This window comes from Bactrocera tryoni, chromosome 1, assembly GCF_016617805.1.
Source record: "Bactrocera tryoni isolate S06 chromosome 1, CSIRO_BtryS06_freeze2, whole genome shotgun sequence".
NCBI classification, from domain to species: Eukaryota; Metazoa; Arthropoda; class Insecta; order Diptera; family Tephritidae; genus Bactrocera; species Bactrocera tryoni.
In genome coordinates, this window is record NC_052499.1 from 6,293,900 (window position 1) to 6,313,759 (window position 19,860).

The 19,860-nt window shown below is 36.1% G+C and overlaps 2 protein-coding genes across 6 annotated transcripts in view; both read right to left on the minus strand.

Annotated features, from left to right (window-relative positions):
- Positions 1-1,587: 1,587 nt before the first annotated feature.
- On the minus strand, positions 1,588-11,899 carry LOC120778114 (NACHT and WD repeat domain-containing protein 2). Its single transcript, XM_040109821.1, has 17 exons — positions 11,652-11,899; positions 11,477-11,565; positions 9,831-10,151; positions 9,556-9,700; positions 8,555-8,780; positions 8,041-8,482; positions 7,169-7,369; positions 5,751-6,599; positions 5,140-5,532; positions 4,766-5,079; positions 4,605-4,708; positions 4,351-4,538; positions 3,715-4,250; positions 3,268-3,656; positions 3,006-3,205; positions 2,407-2,576; positions 1,588-2,343 (listed from the first exon to the last, which is right to left on the minus strand). The coding sequence occupies exons 1-17, from the start codon at positions 11,752-11,754 to the stop codon at positions 1,821-1,823; spliced, it is 5,193 nt and encodes a 1,730-aa protein (XP_039965755.1). The 5' UTR covers positions 11,755-11,899; the 3' UTR covers positions 1,588-1,820.
- A 6,736-nt stretch (positions 11,900-18,635) lies between these two features.
- LOC120782671 (unconventional myosin-XVIIIa) overlaps positions 18,636-19,860 on the minus strand; it is a 126,856-nt gene continuing 125,631 nt past the window's right edge. For 4 of the 5 annotated variants that reach the window (XM_040115053.1, XM_040115055.1, XM_040115057.1 and 1 more), the window contains one exon: positions 18,636-19,074. In XM_040115053.1, coding sequence (XP_039970987.1) covers positions 18,882-19,074 — 193 coding nt within the window. In that variant the 3' untranslated portion in view covers positions 18,636-18,881. Of the gene's footprint in view, positions 19,091-19,860 lie in introns of all 5 variants that reach the window. The other variant, XM_040115054.1, reaches the window with a different exon arrangement.

Here is a 19,860-nt window from a genome sequence, read left to right on the forward strand (position 1 = left end):
ATACATATATTTTAATTTTTAATTTATTAATTTTAATTTTTAATATTTTTAATTTTTATTTTTGGTTTACTAGTTTTTTAAATATTTTTGTTTTTAATTTTTTTAATGTTTCGCCGTTATTGGTATCGTTGAAAAGTAGTAAAAAATTGTCCAAAACCAATTTGGTGATAGTTATTCGCCGCACAGTGTTGCGAAACCGGAATTTTTTGGAAATCATATTGCCTAAACTGTAATTTTAATTGTATCGATGAGAAACTTCTACAGATTGGTCAAAATGAAATCCCAAACAGAATGAGTGAAAAAAAAATTTACACCGAAAAAAATTGTTGGGTCAAATTTTCAACAAAAGTAAAAAAAAAAAAGTTGTTCCAAAAATTTACAAAAAAAATGTATTTTAATTCTTCTTTTATTTCTGATAAATACCCCATGATTAGTTTTTTAAATAAAGTAAAGGGTGGTCCGAACAAGAATTATAAACGTCAAATTTTCATGATTTCTAAAATCGCTATAACTCCCAGGAGGGCAGGTATGGGCAGCTGATTTTTTCACAGTTCGTTGAAAACAAATTATGTAACATTTCTGTAGTGGTTTGGAACTGGGACTCTCTGGGACTTTTTAGATATTGATTACCTAACCTAAATTTAAAGGAAACGGACCTTTGAGTCGGGTTTTTCGCTCTAAAAAAGGTGCATAAGAAAATGTCTCAAACAACATTCCTTTGTTTTACAGAAGATACTTGTCCGAAGGCAGATTTTTTTTTCGAATCAAAATATCTGTCACCGCAAAAATCAAATGAGATCATTTTGAATACAGCCCTGAAATCCCCTCTTTTCGTGAAAATTTTGTATATTTGACTTATAAAATCAATTAAAAATCAACGGGCCAACATAAAAATAAGCTTTATGTGTTTTTTGTTTACTTGGAATGTCTGTGACAAAATTGCGTCATTAAAAACACTGAAAAAAATAATCGGAGAAAAGTTACTTTTCCACTAGCCGCAACACAGTGCGCCGTTGTTGTTTCTGCTTTGAAAATTCAATAGTCTGGGAAACGATTTTGACCCTGTTTTATTCGACATTCAAAGTTGTAATGCTTTTCGTGCGATGGTACACGAATTTGGTAATGTTTTCTGGTTATGCAGATTTTTGTGTTAAAATTTGGTACAATTTTTAAGACACTGTGATCATTTCTTCAGGCTTTTGCGATAAACATTGAGGATAATACGGATTTAACAAAAATTGGTTTGACAGTCAATATGTTAAAGTAATAAATACGAAGTGTTCCAATACAAAATCATTGCTATTTGAAATGGACCAATTCAATTAAGGTACTCGATGCAACATTCAATTGTATTCACAAGTCTTGCAGATATAGTCTGAACAAATCGTTCGGAAAAGATTGTAGTTGTTGTTACATCATTGCCCAATAGTTCTGGCAATATCATTATTGAATGGTTATCATTGTAACGCAACTCACACTTTTAACTAATATTAAGACAAGTTGTTGAGTGAACCATTTTTTAATATTGCCCACAACTACAAAACTACAAATGTTTCCAATAGTAAATAAATATATACACAGTTTTTTTAATTCATAGCAAGCTTTTTATTTACTTATATTTGTATATTTTTTCAACTTTCTTTTTTCGATAAATAATATCACTTCAGCTTTAACAAAACCACTTTGTACATTCCTTGTATATTGCCTATAAAGCGTTTAAAGCAGCTAACGCTATGTAATATATGTATATGTATATGTATATGTAAATAAGTATGTATGTTTTCTAGTAATACTACGACGAAAGCAAAACCTCCTTTAAACTACTCCCCAGCTGCAATCTCCACAGGATTACCCTCTTCATCCAATTCACCTGCTTCGCCATCGGCGCCTTGAGCGTTTTTATTGCTTTTATCGAAACGCGATGAAATCGTTGCCACACGTATGGCTGCCTTGAAGCCGACACGCGCCTTTTGCTTAGCCAATTTGGCCTTCCAGTTTTCATCGCGCGACGGCAATTGGTTCAAATACTCGAACATTTCCTCTTTTTGTGGATCGACAATGGCCAGCACGGACATACAGCCATCCACAGTGCCCAACACAATGCACCGACCATCCTTGCTGCTTTTAATCGCTGTCAACTCGGCTTGTAAGCGATAGTTGGCGATCATTTCGGTGTCTGACGAACGGAAGACGCGTATAGTTTTGCGGCCACTGTGATAATAGCAAACATATTCATCATTTTCGGTGAAAAGACAAATTACGGAGAATACACCTTCGGCCACTTTAGGTATGAATGTTTTGACTGTGGTGCCCTTACGTAGTTCGAGCATCTCAAGGCCACCTCTAATATGACGAAATGTTAAAACCATTATTTGTTGTTGTTTTGTTAGATGTATCAATTCTTACCTAGTGGGCGCATAGAGTCCACTTTTACCATCTTTTGTTATGGAACCACCCCATTTGGGTATGGAACGCACATGCTTCTTACTTTTTATATCCATTATGCTACCCTTTTCGCTGCTGATAACAGCCACTTGATTTGCCTTGTGTGGCATTGGCACTAATGAAATCACCTCCTGGAAAGAAAGACGGAAATGGTTCAAGCTAATTTGTCTATACATATTACACATGCATAGAGCAACCAGCGTGGCACAGGATGTCGACACAATTTCAAGAGTCATAGGTCCAAATAACATCAGAGGAAAATGTTGAAATTGTTTACTTTTCGTAGTGACCATCCACAAAAAAGCCAAACCTCCAAGGATATTTTTCATAAAAGTTATTAAGACATTTGGAGACGGTGGAACCACTGGAGTGACACAAAAATTTTATGCTTTCGATGTTTAAATTCAAGTGTTTTAGCGTTCAGAAGGTTTAAGTATGCCTTCTCTTGAAAAAAGCGGCCGTAAAGATAGCTGACGTCCTGTATTTCGAATTTACGCACGTCGGTCGCTTACTTCATTCGCCCCATTATTGGCCGACAAATCTTTCATACTTATACTCACCTTAATTGCACAGCCCTTTAGTAGAATTTTCGAAACAAATGTCCCGTTAGTAGCGCTATAGACCGCCAAACAATCCTTGTTCGCCTTATCCACGGTACAAACGATTACATAAGCCAAATCAGCCGAAATGACCGATTGCCTAAATGGCAAGCCAGGCACCATGCGTATTGTATACTCAAAACGGAACAGTATATTGCCCTCTGTTTAACAAAGCAGAGTAAAGTTTTATATAATATTCAACACATTGCGATAGAACGTTTACCTGGCACGGAACGCACAGTTGTTATTGCCGTTAGACGATTAGTTTCCTCACCAGCTGCAGCAGCTGCCTCAGCTGCCGCCGCTGCTGCTTTGTTATTGATATTCGGGCATGATACCGTTAATACTTTATAACCGTAATCCATAAGCGTTATCTGCTGAATACCTGGTTGATCGTCACGATAGATCACCTGTTCAGAGATGCGATTCCATATTAGAAACTTGCCAGTCTCCGAAGAAATAATATAACGGCCGTCGGGTGTAATTTCAGCGTGTGTGACAATGGCGCCCAAAGGACTATCGGCCAGTTTGGCAAGCAGTCGTCCCGAACGTGTATCCCAAACCCCAACACAGCTGCGCGTAACTGTCACGCCCAAATCGACTTCGGATAAACTGTTCAAAAAAGCATACTTATGAGGCATAAATAGGAGATTACTATTTTCGAACTCACCTGATATTATCGATCTGTAGTTCATGTCGATCAATCACATGCACCTTCTCGAAAATGTTATTTATATTCCAAACTTTAACCGAACGATCTATGGACGACGTCACTAGATTATTCCAATTGCCGATAGTGAGCGCTTCCAGCTGAATAATGCGCCCAAAATGTGCGTCGAGCACCTTTGCCAGTTGGCGTGTGTGTAAACACCAGACGTAGAGATTTTTACGTACGCCCGCCACAGCATAATCCATTTTCGAGCTCACCATAATCGAATTGGATTGCATAATGCGTGTTGTGATGTTGCGCACACCATGAGGTAGCGCGAAGTACATAGCATCCTCGCTGAGACGTTCGCCATCCTTGCCAAAGTCCCATATAACGAAACCTTTGCCAGCAGTGCCGAGTAACATGCGATCATCTTGATCCAAACGCAGCTGCAACAACATTTCCTTTTCGTCATTCTCAAAGCGTGGCAACTGCTCCTCCAGTATCCAGCCGATGTACTTTGCAGAGTCACTTTCTTCGTAACGAAAGACACTAACCTACAAGGAGGTGCATAAAAGGACATATTATTGTTTTTTAAATCAACATGATTAAACAGCTCTGCATTAGTGGGATATTTCTGTAAAATTTTTTACGCACCTGATAATTCTCTTCATTCGCGCATGCGTAAATCTTAGTACCGCATTTGTTCATCACCAGAGCGCTGAAAAGCAACAACGGCTCAGAGAAGACTTCATTGCGACATGAATCCAAGCGAAGCCGTGTCTCATTAATTGAACCGGACCAGAAAATTACATTGTAGTCAGTTGGACGTAGAAATTCCATACCTATGAAGAAGATACGAAAAGTACGTAAGAAAAATGCCAATAAATTTTGATGACCAGAAGTCTTACTCAAAATTTCCCAATTGGCAACATCGCCTTGAATATCATATACACCAACCAAATTTCCACGCATGTCAAACTGAGACCAACGCAACTTGCAAGTTAAGAAGAGGCTGCAATGAGTAGTAAGAGGAATGACTTAATCGCCACTAAAAAGCAAGAATCAGTACCTCTGATTTAGCAAATATAGACCACTGACTGGTCCATCATCTGCCTCAAACGGACTGTCGATGACAACGAATTCGCTCGACAGCATATTCAGCAAGACGGTCTGATTGTTATTGGAGTACGCCGCAGCCCATTTATTGTCTGGGCTCAGTACTAGTTGTTGCATGATACCTTCAATACCGGGATTCACATCACGTGTAAGATCCGATGTTGAGAGATCGAACGTTATGAAATGTGTGGAGATTGAAACCATATAACGAAGATCGCTGGTAAGACAAAAAGCGAAAACGGCAAACTGATGACCCTCCAGGGAGTACTGTATGTAAATAAAGACTAAGTCAGACGAAAAAAATGTAAGTCAATTGCAGCAACTAACTTTCAGTGGACCACCTGGCGTGTGTAGACAATGATTTACCGGTATGAGTGAGCAGTCTTTCGGTCCCGAGCGATCGCAGGCACGCAACAGCATTTTTATATTATTATTTCCACCGATTTCGGGCAACAAACGTCCTATCAACTGTGGCGCCAACATGTTCGGATAAACTGCGAGAATAGCGCCACCAAGACGCAGAGCATCGGCCACTAGCATCAGCTCACGTTTTGCTTCTTTATTATCTGTATTCGCTGAAGCGTCTTCGAAATCAGCCAGTACAGCTTGTAGTGGGCAACTTGAAAGTTTGGCATGTAACCAGTCGTAATTGAACAGCACGTGTTCGAAGAGATCCTTGAAGCGACGTGAGCGTACGAAATGGAAAGGTAGCTCGCCGAACTAGAAATGAGGATGTGTTTAGATAGAGTATAAATGTATAAGCAATAAAGCTTGTTTAAGTATTTAAGAGTTCAAGTGTCTTAAAGACGTTTGGAGGATTGATTGCTCGGAAAACTATATTTTATTTTTGATTCGTGAAAGAAACCTCTTCGATGAATAACTAACCTATCACAAGCTACGCTTCCTTAATTATACAAGCTTCACATATTATTTCTTACCTTTCGCAAATTATACCGTTTTGAACTACCGTCCTTGCTGGTAAAGACCAATGGTTGTATAGGCACTTTTCTGTCCGCCGAGCCCTCTTTCTCCGTCAAACCGAAACGATGTCTTTGTATCTCCGTATATCTAAAGGGTTTCGGCACACCACCACCCCAAATACCCAGATAATAATCAGCAATCATCGAATGAAAATACATCGCCATATTCATGTTCTTGAAGTAGCGCTCCTTAGCGGTATCCCTGAATTGCCTATGATACCAGTTCATCACATTCACACCGTCCGCTTCGCGTTCGCTCAGATAATTCGGCAAATCATTACGTATGCGTGTCCACAAAAGTGGTGGTATACGACGTACTGGCGGCATATGATACTGATACACATCGTCCAGCACTTTATCATCCAACGAAATGAGATCTTCCAATTCGCTCTCCGACAAACCCGACTTTGCGGCGGTGATATAAGCCAATGCATGAAAAACCAAAATGCGACCATGCTGTTTTTCTATACGTTCGAACAGCATCATAATCGAATCCATAACGGTATTGGCGAGATGCGTCTCTTGCGGTTTGGTGTAGCTACGCCAGCGACAGATCTCAGCAAAGACCAGCTTCACGAAGATCGGTAAGGAACATTTGCTTATGGCATTCGCAACCAAACGCCACTGATAATTATTCAAATCACGACAAGCCGTCTTCATCCACATTTTTATAACATTCATAGCGAGATCTTCTCCCAACGCGGTAACTTCAATGAAATTCTCCTCGATATCGATCATTTTGCGTAGCACGTAATACTCCTGCGAGACGGTCGGATTGGACTCTTCGTTGGCGCATGAAATAATGATCTACGGTGGTTGGGGGAGGAAGTTCAGGTTTAAATGGGAGAAAATGAAAGATTTGATATTATTTTTTCCTTTGATTCTGGGTATATAAAATGTGCGTGCTTACCATGCTTTAATAAAGGAGAAGTTTGGAGAGAGTGAAGGGCGGTTGTGGTACATACATATATGTAAATTCTTTTGTGCTTTATATTTACAAATTTTGGCATTTCGAATTTTTAATGAAATATTTTGTTGCACTTTGCTACATTGCTTTAGCAGCCCAGGTCAAGCAATTTGGAAAACTTATACAGTTAGAACCAATATCAGATGACCATGCATTTATAAACTACATATGTACATACATACATATATCTATATAAGGTATAGCTTTTTTTGTAAATTACTAAGCAATGTTATACTTAAGTGTCTACGTAGGTTGTATTATATAATAAATCTATAAATCTCATGCAAATTAGTAAACTATTTTTAAAGAGAGAGATAGAGGTAAATCACATGCTTTGGAGTTAAGTGAAGCGATTTAAACGGGAGCGACATGCCATTAGAATAGTCAACTTGTCGTAGCTCCCACTCACCTTACAGTGTGGTGGTAAACGTGTCGGTATCCACGACACTTTATTCGAATCTTGTGTACCTGTTAGCTGATCGACTGAGTCAAGATACAACGTTAGCGGTTGGTTCGTGCTTGCATAAGTTAGTAATTGCTTAAAATGTGCCGTTAAAGGTACCAAATCGTCGGGTATATTCTCGAACGGTAGCATATAGTTGTAGGAGATCTGCATCAGAGGCATATTAGTAAGTATATTTACAAAAGTAAAATAGAATATGAAATAAAACAACAATAAAAAATATACATTTTATTTCAAAAACCACTGGTATTTGGATACGCGGGCAGTTTCGATGACAATTTTTATGTATAAAAGTAATGTGCGTAAACATTTAGCTAGATATATTTTCTAAAATGTTCTGAAAATTAGGTTTCTACAATCAAGATTTCTGAAATGATTGCGCCTGGCCCACAGATGTATTATGGTGAATCCATGATTAGACTGAAGTTACTAAAACATATCCAAAATCTTGGAATCTACGAATCAACGAAATTTTGGTTTAGTCGAGTTTTCAAGCATTACTTAGGTTCCGACTTAAGCTTTGCAGGTGCGTTCAATATGAGCCAATACACCTTAGTTAGGGCAATCGTATTGTTCTTGTTGCAGCGTGAAAAATTCTCAAATTATCTTCGAGCAATACTTCCGTCGCAATAATCCTTGGTCGTATATGAATCAGGTTCGTTACGAATACTTGCATAGATCCAATTGTCGTGAACATGCTGCTTAAAGTCACTCGATTTTTATTCCACTCTTGGACTGAACAAACTGCCCACGTTTTTAATTTAGTTCAATAGATAATACGAATAATAATAATTACGCTTAGTTAGAACACAAGTTACCTGTTGACAAATCGAAATTAGAGTCGGTGTTAAAGCACTTGAATCGGGTGTGGTGCCGAGGAACCGTATAACATTAATTGGTCGCTGACTGGCAAACCATTCACCGGCCACCAGCGAAGCACTTTTCGCAAGCATCGATGTCTTTCCACAACCTCCTTCGCCATAAAGGACAAGTGGTTTATCTGAATCCCCCAGCATATAGCGCTTGATATGTTCTAAATTATCTTCACGTCCATAAAATACCTTTACCGAATTATTACAAGCGTGCAAATGCTGTAGGATTTCAGTCACTATCTGCCCCTGTGCACTGGAGTCTTCTTTGCGCATGGCGCGATCCACCAATTTCACAATATTTTTGTAAAAATGTGAGATGAAATGATTGAGATATTCTTCATGCGTTTCGATGTCCAAACCCTCGCGACCGATCCACTCGACTGTGTATCTTAATGTTGGAAAATAAAAATAGCAATAGTTTAATTTGAGAAATTTTAGACCTTCACTGCATGAGACCTACTTTTGCATATTACTCGATTCAATCTTGTTCGGTAAGCGCACATCACGCAAATCGCCTAGCAATTTAGCCGATTCTGTGTCCAAACTGCGATTTATAATATCCACAAAGAGTGATGCCTTCTTGAGATTTTGCAAATTTATATTATTGATGTAGCGCACATAAGCCAGACAATGATTTTTTGTATTCTTCACGTTCAATATGCCATTAATGACTTCGCGCTCAGTAACTGAATAAAGAGTAGAGTGATCGTTTTAGAATATTGATGTATTCATATGTCCATATGTATTTGTATGACTGGTTTCTAAAATTAACATAAAAAAGTTTGCTAGGTCATCATGTGGAATACCGAACTACAAGTACAACCCTGTTTTCCTCAGGCTTTGTCGTATTGTTTGCGTTATGTGAAAACGGAAAGCCTCGTAAATATTAATGAAAACGGTGTGCCAGAACCATCGAAAAGCCTTTTTTAACTGCACGCCTTAGAAAATTAATATTATTAAAACGAAAGGTGTTTAATAAAAAGTACGAAGAATATATATGTGACCTTGGTGTTTACCCAACGATGCTCAGGAGTCTTACATGAATATTGGCTCCACAACAAAATGTCTCAATTCATTCAAAAAGAATTTTAATTACGTTCAATTGCAATACCAACCTATTCTCAAATCCTTTTTCACGTTAATAAATATCCATAAAAATTCAACAGAAGCCAATATTAAGTCAAAATAGTTGATTGTAAAGACCTAAAAAGTGTTAACCTCTATCCATTAACAAGACCACAAAAAACATTTCGGAAGAAATCTAAAACGATCAATTGCAAATATGGGAATAACCTGGTATTAGTAGATTTGCAAAAGTCTATCGAAGAGGGAATGATTGAAATGAAGGGCATTTTAAAGAAAATCTTTAAAACGACTGGCCTTTCAAAGTGTTCTAGTATTATAGCTATTTTTCGAATACAAACGCGAATTTTGAAGTTCCACTACAAAGAGCCAACTTACCGGACATAAAATAATTATGGACACACTCCTTGTCCATCTTTTCACTGGCACCCAAAGAAGCTGCAGCCTTTCGTAATAGTTTTTGCATTTTATTAAGGGTATCCCACCAAACAGCTTGATCCTCGGCCTGTAACTTGGGAACGCGCTATAAAAGAAGTGGAAGAAATTTAAGCAAATCGCTATCGGTGGATATTATAAGCTAAGCAGTGTGATACATTTGAAATTTTTAGATTGCAATGCTTGGCAATTCCAAACAGACAATATTGAATATTTACCTTGTTATTAAAGTTAATCAAAATCGATGAGATGGGCTGCAGTACCGACATTGGTGGCACGGCATTACTATCCTTTTTGTACCACAAATCGAGCAAGGCACGATCCACACCCATTGATGTCAGTTCCTCACAGATAAGTTGCAATTCTGATGACACTATATATGTTGGTATAGGGCGGTAACCATATTTCTGACCCAAAAACACAATGAAATTCGGACCCATCGAAAGACGTTGGCAATTTTGAATTTCGCGCATACACAATTCTGTCGTCATGTGATCATCGGTGGCTTCGTCACGAACACCCCATCGCATATCTACTACCTGTAGAGAAGGCATAAATGAAATAAAAAAATTTAATATACTATATACATATGTACATATTTCTTGAAAACCAAATATATTGTTCCGTTTTTATACCCGATTTACGAATAAATAATTTTAAACTCATTAAATAGAGGCATATCTGACATGACTTAAGCATACTACAATTTCGACCTATATGAAGATGTAACTTTTTGGATCCCCTCGTGATCTCGTCTACATTTAGTTTCAACAAGGTGGCGCCAATTCCCACATATCAAATGAATAAATGGATTTATTGAGAGAGCACTTCGGTGAGCAGATAATTTTACGTTTTGGGCCGGTCGATTGAACACCAAGATCGTGTGATATCACACTGTTAGACTTATTCCTGTGAGGATATGTAAAATCTAAAGTATATGCGGACAATACCGTTACGATTCAGGCCTAGGAACAAAACATTCGCCAGTTACCTGTCAAAATACTCGAACGCGTCATCAAAAATTAGACTCAACGGGTGTACCATCTGAGAAGTAGCCGCGACCAAAAATTAAAAGAGATGATCTTCAAAAAAAAAAACATGCCAAAGAATGTTCTTTCGAATGAGAATAAACATTCCCGATTAAATTTGAAGTTTCTGGGTTTTTCGCTAAAAAAGTAGGGACCTCGAAATGGATCACCCTTTACAATTTCGACCTATATAAAGATGTCACATTTTGGATCCCCAACACCATACGCTGGTTGAAGGTTGAGAAAGGTATCTGTTAACTCCATGCGAACATGTACATGTGTTCGGATTGCATATTATTGGTTAAGACATCCAATTTTCTGGACCGTTACGTCTCCGGACTTATAGATCATTTCGATACTCAAATCTAACATAGTTTGATAAGAATCCAGAAGTTGCCTGAATTATCTATTCATAATTGGCTCAGCCGATTTAAAACACTCGCTACCATACACCAATGAAAGAAGTTTACGTAATATCTGTTAAAAAAATCATTATGTAAGCCTCTTCAGCCTCTTCAGTCCCATACATAACTAGAATAGGTTTTTGAGTTATTTATTTTCGGTTGTTACGTCGAACAACGAAAAAAAAATAAATAAAATGTAATTAAATTCGAATAAGTTGAACCTTTCATAAAGTCCACTTCTTCATATTTTCAGCGTGACGGAATTTTGTTGCGAAAAACAATTTCGTAACAGTCGATCGATTTTATTATACCTAAAGAACTATTCCAGCAAGTTATTTTAAATAACTATGGAATCATGAATTATTATTTTCGAATTTACTAGTAATCGATTTTATTTTGAAACTTTTAGGAAATTGCCTACAGTATGCTCACCTGAAACTCCAGTCCATGTTTTTCGCGACAATAGTCCTTAATACGTGGATAACACTTGGCCATCAGCGTATTGCGCTCCATTGTGGTATCTAAACATAGTTTAAATTTCAAGGTCAACAAGCAAATTCAACAAACTTATGCAATCAATTGGCCAGCAATTTCAAAAAGCACACACCTGTGAAAGTGGAACTGGTGAAAATGCGCACAATTTTCGAACTAACTGGCGGAAGGGACTCCAGCGAGCCCGCGAAAATCGAGTCAATCGTGCGATCATCCATTTTTTGGAGTGTAAATATTCAACTTCTTAACTTTTTAAATATTTCCTAATAAAAATTTCACCAGCACCAGGCGCTTGAAAGCCTGCAACTAGGCAAATTGAGGACGCGTTTTACTTTTAACTTGTTTTGCGACCACTTTTGCTGAAACTCAATACGCGACTGCGATGAAAATTTGTGCATGAAAACATTAAATCCCCATTGACAGCCCAATAAATTGGCCGAAAATATCACAAATGCGACTTTTGTTGTTTGATCGATAACGCTTTCTGATTGTAGCAGTCAATCACTGAGGCGCAAGAGCGCAGGCGAGCAGTGGCGGACCATATAGCTGGGTCAATATGGCAGCGGGAGAAAGTGTTTGCGGGGTGTAGTTGAGCGTATGGCAGCACCTGACAGGACGAGATTTTGAAGGGAAAAGCTGCACATACATACATACACAATTGAGTTCAAATGGCAGTCGCGTTTCCTTTAAACGATTTGTGTCGCCTATGAGACCCATATTTACATATCAGCATAATATTGCCATTAAAGCGATGGCATGCAACATCACTTATGGTTGCCGTTAATTATGTAAATTACATTTGTGTGAACTAAATATTATGTATGTATATATGTAAATATATTTATGTATGTTTGTAAGACTATGTAATGGCTTAACATGTATTTAACGGCATTGCGCTACACATTAAATAAATGATAGTGTTCCAAATAATTTATGAACTCCGTTGGTTCTTTTAATACTTGCTCATATGGGCATATATACATATACTAATAAATATGTTTACATATTTTTGTAAGAAGTGTAATATAGATAAAAGCAAAGAAGTTAATTTCCATTAACATTGTTTTTTGTTTTTATTGCTCTTCGAATGAGACAATCGACATATTTATTTTTCTGTTTATTACTCTCATTAAAGGACCTGTTGCTTTTTGTCAATACACTCGTATATGTATGTATACGTACATATGTATTTATAGACACATATAAACAAATAAGTATGTCTGCTTTAACAATAACAACTGCAACAGGTGCGTGTTAAGTGGTTTTCTCTCTCCTCCTGTGTCTATATCTATATCTTTGCATTTGTTCGCTTTCTGTAGCACGTGACCTTTGTGGGCGTTTCTTACTTACGTTCATTGTCCTTGCGTGTTTGCGGTTGCTTTTGAGTTGCGTTGCACCTTTGATTGCTTCGGAAAATGGTTTTGTTGTTGCCTGTAATTTTCATTGCTATTTCAACGTCATGACGGCAAATTTTATTGACGCGCGCACACTTTAATCAGTCATCTGCAAGCAAGACGGTCGTCCGATAAGTGGACGAGAAATTTTTCGATGAGAAGTTTTTCTTTCGCGATCGCAAAGTTCTATGAATTAAGATGTAATATATACAAAAAATACTCAAAAGTTCTAATATACCGTCGGGGGGCACAATATACCCCAGGTCGCGGTGCAAACCTCATCTAATTTCTATACCGCCTAACTCGATCGAAAACTTTGTGCACAAGGAACTTTTTGAAATTCTTCAAGGGAAAAGGATTGCGACGGATTTCGACGGTTTCTGGGATGAATGCGAAAGAATCTACAACATCATTTCTGTTTGCTGTTATTGTTGCACTCCCAAAATATTTGTAGGGACTCATACTATGTAAGGTTCACCAACTATGTCGACTCATTTAGATGAGACGTACGCTCAGCAATAAACTATATCAAGAAGGAACTGTGCTCTGCGTCCCTTAAAAACTTGCTGGATGTTTGACTGAGCAGCTTCTAAGTGTTATCTGTGAAAAAAAAAAAATAATTCTTTCAGTTTTAACTCACTGGCGTGTGTGTGTTGGATTCATATTTGACCCTGAACCATGTCGATTAATTTATCTAGGAAAATATTTCAGTCCAGCTATACTTTCAACATTGCCGTGAATTTCTGCTTAACCAGTGAATTAAAAAGCGCTTAAATCTTATTTGTTTCTAAAGCCTTATGCGTGACCGTCAAAAGTTAACACACTCATTAAGTAGTCCTCGTACTAAATACAGCAATACATATGTACGATATTTAAAGGTAGTCTGTAACACATCATCCGTCATTCATGACTTCGACATGACTTTCATGAAATAACTTTGAATGGCAATAAGAAATTTTCAAAGTCGGCTTGTCGTAAGTGAAAGTTTTGCAATTCTTCGTTTTCAAAGTACGAGTACAGAAACACAAGCTTTCATTTTGTTTCGTTTTGCAATCAAAGAAATTTGTGTGAGTATTTATGCACTCGCAAAGTTCTCTAGTAAAAGTTGTGTCAAAGTTGTTGATTGCTTCTCAGCTGACAGCTACTTAGCTGCTTACGGGATATGTGTATACAAGTAGGTATACGTACTTATAAAACTATGATAAGTAGAGCAACATTTACGAGGGTGTGAAATATCCCGTTATCCTTAGTGCGGTAATGTGATTTTTTTTATTTTGAATTTGAATTGCAATTTTTTTAACTTTTCTCAAGCAAAGTAGCTTTAGTCTTTTATCAGTGTGTATACCTTACCCGATACCGGGACTAGAGTGCCGACACTCTATTGGTTCCTATCGATTCCTCTCTGAACCATCTTGTGAAGTTCATCAACGTGTAAAAAGTTTTATCTGAGCAAAGTCGGAGACGTTCTCAAAAAACCTTCGACCGATAGTTGCGATTCTTTTCCTATATAGTGCTTTACAATCACATCGGAAGATGTTTGATAGTCTCCTCTTCTACCTCCTGACACTTTCTACAATAGCCTTTATAATGCGTCCCTAATCTACTGACATGGCTGCCTATTAGACAGTGACCTACTTGTATTAGTACTACTCCTTGTGTTTTTGTATTCTTCTGCTTTACTAGCGTAGATACCGCTTACGCAGTGCAGCCAGGTACTTCTCCATCTCTCCAACGGAGTGAAGGTGTTCTTCTGCTTCCCCCGGCGGGTACTTTGTCGAATACTTTCAGAGCTGGAGTGTTTTCGTCCTGTCGGACGACATGACCTAGCCAGTGTAGCCACTGTCTCTTAATTCGCTGAACAATGCCAATGTCATCATTTGCTCGTGTTGTTCCATCGAATGCGATATTCGTAGTTGTCAATGTGCAAGGGACCATAAATCTTGTGCAGATAATGAGTGACTTATAGAGTTTGGTTTTTGCTCGTCGAAAGGAAGTTACTTCTCAATTGCCTACTTAGTCCGAAGTAGCACCTGTTGGCAAGAGTTATTCTGCGTTGGATTTCGAGGCTGACATTGTTGTTGGTGTTAATACTGGTTCCAAGATAGACGAAATTATCTACGACTTCGAAGTTATAACTGTCAACAGTGGCGTGGGAGTCAAGTCGCGAGTGCGACAACTGTTTGTTTAATGATCATATCATCGGCGTACGCCACTATAAGATCTTTCACAAACATAGAAACCATAAGAAACTTTAGTGATATCAAAGCCAGCTGACTATCTGTATGTGGCATATAGATATATTTCTTGTTGTGAGTGCACTCCTTGTCAGAAAAAGACGGCTTTGCTGTGATCGCCTCTTGAAAAACAGTACAGTGGTGGCGATTTTGGTATCTTGTTTAGCAGACACTCGGTTATGTAGATTAGAGCCATCTGTATTTATGCTTAATCTTACGCCACTTTCCACTCTTCTATAGAAGGGAAGGCAATATATGGAATCGGATTTATGTATATTCAACTCTGCAAGATTTCGATAATGGAAAGAAACGGGGAATTTTAAAGATTAATAGAATAGCCTTTGTTGCTGGTGCCTAAAAAGGAAAATTACCTCAGTCTAAGTAATCTGATTTCGCTGCCATTTGCTTACAAAACAAATCTTTTGGCAGTAAGTGTAAAATTACGTTAAGTGCTGATAAATAATTTTCCATATATAAGAATCCAAACCTTATCGCTCTCGGAAAAATATTTTTTATTTCGAATATCTATTGATGATGCTGATTCCTGTTCCTATTATGCTTTAAAAAAATAGCGTTTAATAAAAATAACAACTAACAAATTTTAGCTTTAAATAACAATATAATTCGCTTTATTAATTTTAGTATTAAATATTTTTATAATACTTGCATTATTACATTAAAGTATTTAATATAAGTACGCATTTTTGTTTGTTAGATTACATAAATATAAATATATATGGTCCCACATCATATGCATGGCATGTTTCAATGAACCAAGAGTGTGTTTGGTAGTTTAAGAGTGGAAATTAAAACCATTCCTTATCGAATAAAGTCATTAAATATAATGCTTAGTTAAGCTCACGAACCAACATGAGACTTGAGAGGGTTAAGGATAGAACATAACTGATGCAAGGTATTCAAAAAATTATTAAAATTATAAAAATAAATAAAAATTATAAAAAAAATTAACAGTTAATAACTAGGTGTTTTAGGGAACTGATAACAAAGGGAAACAAAGAAATATACCATAAGATCGATCACCAGAACCGGATCACTAGGATGAAGTCTAACGCACTCGTTGCAGTAGGATCAAGATGAGAAATGCGTTACGTGCACGCAGTGTACGAGTATGTGTGTATATATGTTTGTATAAGTGTGTGTGGGAAGGCCATATTAATTATTGAAGCTTTTACTGAGCTTTTATGCAAAGTTAATTTGGTTTCTATTTTCCAGCGGTTAGGTTAAAATTTTGGTTGGAAACTTGGTTTTGTTGACATTTACAGTGATGTTAAAACTTTTGACTGCAGGAAATTGGAATATATAGGGTTTTGCTATTTATTTTTTGCTTAAAAATTAGGTGTACATACATATGTATCATATTCACTATTAATTTTCTATGCATTAGAAAAGTTCTTTGAAATTCGACATCTTGTTCTAATATTTTCAAATATTAATTATAATATATGTGTCAGTGTTTCTGTTTAAAATTGTACTAAATAAGAATTTTTATTTTGTATTTTGTATTGAAATATTATTTTAGTTATATTTATATTTTAATAATTTAAAGAATCAGAAACAAAAAAAAGTATAAAATAAATAAATACATTCAAAAATAAAATAAATTCATTATTAAATTTAAAGCTAAGGTAAACATACTTTAATATAATAACAAATTATTTTCGAAGCACCTACAATTTCAATTTATCTACGTAATAATAAAAATAAAGGAGCATATAGGTAGGTCTAGATCTATGACCGCGGAAGAACGGTGAACTCGCTAGCAAATAATTGGGGAAAGTTTATGCCATAACAGAAACGGATTTGAGTATCAATTAAAGCAGACCTTTAACAAAATAATGAAAGCAAAAAATATTTCCTTTAGAATTAAACAAGAGGGCCGGCTATTGATGTTAGAAGTGAACATAAACGTGGATTAGACCATCTTTTAGACTGTTTGTTCGATTCACCACTCTCTTAATACTGACATATCGAAGACAACAGAGCAGTTTTCCTCATTTACCTTCCCGATTTACACTTAGAACTATATAAGGAAAATGTGAAGATGAAAATAAAACCGTTATTTCAATTGTATAATTTTCATATATTTTATTTAATTGTATATGTATGTAAATGGTATAGAAATTAATTACATACATTATTCATTCATAATTAAAAATTAAAAAAACATGCCTAAATGTTATTTAAATAATATTTAAACATAATCAGAGGACAGCATAGAATAACGGTATATATAAGTGAATACAAACGTATAAACAATATATGTATGTATATATGTAGATATATAGAAAAGTATAAAATAAAAAATTGTGTAAGCAAAGAAACAGATGTGAAATATTAAAAAGAAAACTTAACATGAAGAAGTGTCCAAGCGCTGGCAACATTAGAACGGATATAACAATTACCTTTAAACTAACTAAAAAGCTTGGTGTATGATATGGGTAGCTAATTTGTTTTATCCAAATAGCTGCAGCTACTTCAACACCTCTAATTACTTAAATATATGCAATTAACATTTCGTTGTTTCTTTTAAAAATAAATTATTACATAAATACAAATTGTGCAAATACAACATATTTACTGTATTTGCAATGATTCTTTTTTCCACATATTGATTTTTATTTCTTTTAAACTTCATTTTTGTGATTTTGATTTGCAGTGTTGCTTTTGTAAAGAAATAATTGCGACGAAAAAGGCGAGTGCTTTGCTAAGTTGACTGAAAAGCATATGCCGTTATCTGGCTTTGGTCTAAAAGATCCGCAAAAGGATGACACTTTCAGCTGCACATAGCAAAGCCTCTAAATCATAGTTGGTTTTGTTTTCGTAATAGTAGTATGTATGTATGTAGTACCCTCCATCATTTGGCTAACTCAATATTGCTAATCAGCTATTATATGTATGTATGTAAATGTGTGTGTATGTATATTTGTTGGTATGCATTTAAAATGTGCTTGTTTTGCTTTGACTAAGAGTTTGTTGGACTAATAATTGTTATTAATTTAAATTTTCCATTAAATATTTGTAATATTTTTAGTAGCAATAGTAGTTGTTGTAGTTGTGTTTGTTTCGATTTTTACCACAAAATTTCTATGTATCAAAATATTAAAATATTTTTTTTTTTATAAAAATTTGCATTTTTTATAAATTTATGATTTATGCAATTTTGGTGTTTTTTCTTTGATGCTTCCCTTTGGAGACTTTTGTTTTAAATCTATTTTTATTTAGATTATATACCTTTTACAAAACAGAAATGTTGCTCAGACTCTGCGTGTCAATGGATTGCCATTTTAAAAGTTTCGCTTTCGCTCGCTCACTACATTCACGTTTATACCGCTTGGTTACTATGCCTTTGTTGTTGCTCACTTCGCAATTTTGCATAAAATTCTTATTCTCAAATACACAATTGAAACGAATTTCTTCCCAAATTATTTGCTGACTAAGTAAGCTTTTGGATTATTTTGCAATTTTTGTTAAGTTTCTTAAAACCCTCTTTTTTAGTTTACTGTTATCTTTTACATTTTTCGCTTCCTTGCTATGTTTTTCTGCTAAAGTAGTATTAAAATTAAGTGAAATTCAGCAACACACCAACTTGCACTCAGCAGCATACAGCGCACGTCCCTTCGCTCTCATGAATGTATGTGTGCCTTGAAGTTGCGCTTTCACTTACGTTTTTTCTTCTTCTTGCGTTATTGCTCAAGCCTATGGAGTTGCATCGCCATTCTTCAAGCCTTCGCTACTTCGCTCCGTGCTAATACTATTCGTTGCCGTCGTGGTTGTTGCCTTTTTGTCAACGTCATTCGACGTTACATCCGACGATGCTTTGGCATCCTCTGCCCTCGCCAGCCGCGCCATTTTATGTATATGCGGTGATGATGGTGAGGTCAATGTGATTCTACAATAAGAAAAAGCTTTTGTTTTTGTATACACACAAAACGTATATCGGAAAGCGGATCACGAAAAAAGTGGTGGGCAGGAAGAAGTGTGAGTTTTGCAAACGAATGTGTGAAACAAGATGAATGATGCAAATAAAATATGTGAAACAAAATCATGTTGCATATAAATAAAATAATATAGCAAAATTAAAGCGAAAGGGGAATATAGTAGAAGAAGTGTGCCAGGATGTGAATGAATGGTTGACAATTATATTTTAATTTTTTTTAATATACCAAAAGCCGATTAGTAGTGATGGAGTTGGTGTTGGTGATAGTGATGATAGTGAGGCAGTTGCAGGAATGTGGAGTATTTGGTTGTTTAGGTGTCGAGGTGATGGTGTATAAGTGGAATACTTGATTAGAATCAAATAATATATATAAAATCTAAAATATTCATATATATAGATAGACAAATGAATGCATTTACTTGCACCTAATATTATATTGTAAAGCTGTTCTTAATAAAAGTAATATTTATAGAACTCTTTAAGTGTTAGTACGTACTTGGCATAACTGTTAATTATGTCTGTCACAAATCTCGTCTAAAGTTGCTAAAGTGCTTTAATTTTTGAGTTTATTATAGAGACAATAGAATATACCGTATTATAGTATATAGAGGGTTTCTCATATAAAATAAGTCAATAATGACCAAATTTTGAGACTACGTCGCCATTGTGTTCGAAAGTGGGCTGAAGTAGTCAAATCTGGCATATTATCGACCCGAAATGAACACAACATTTCGCTAA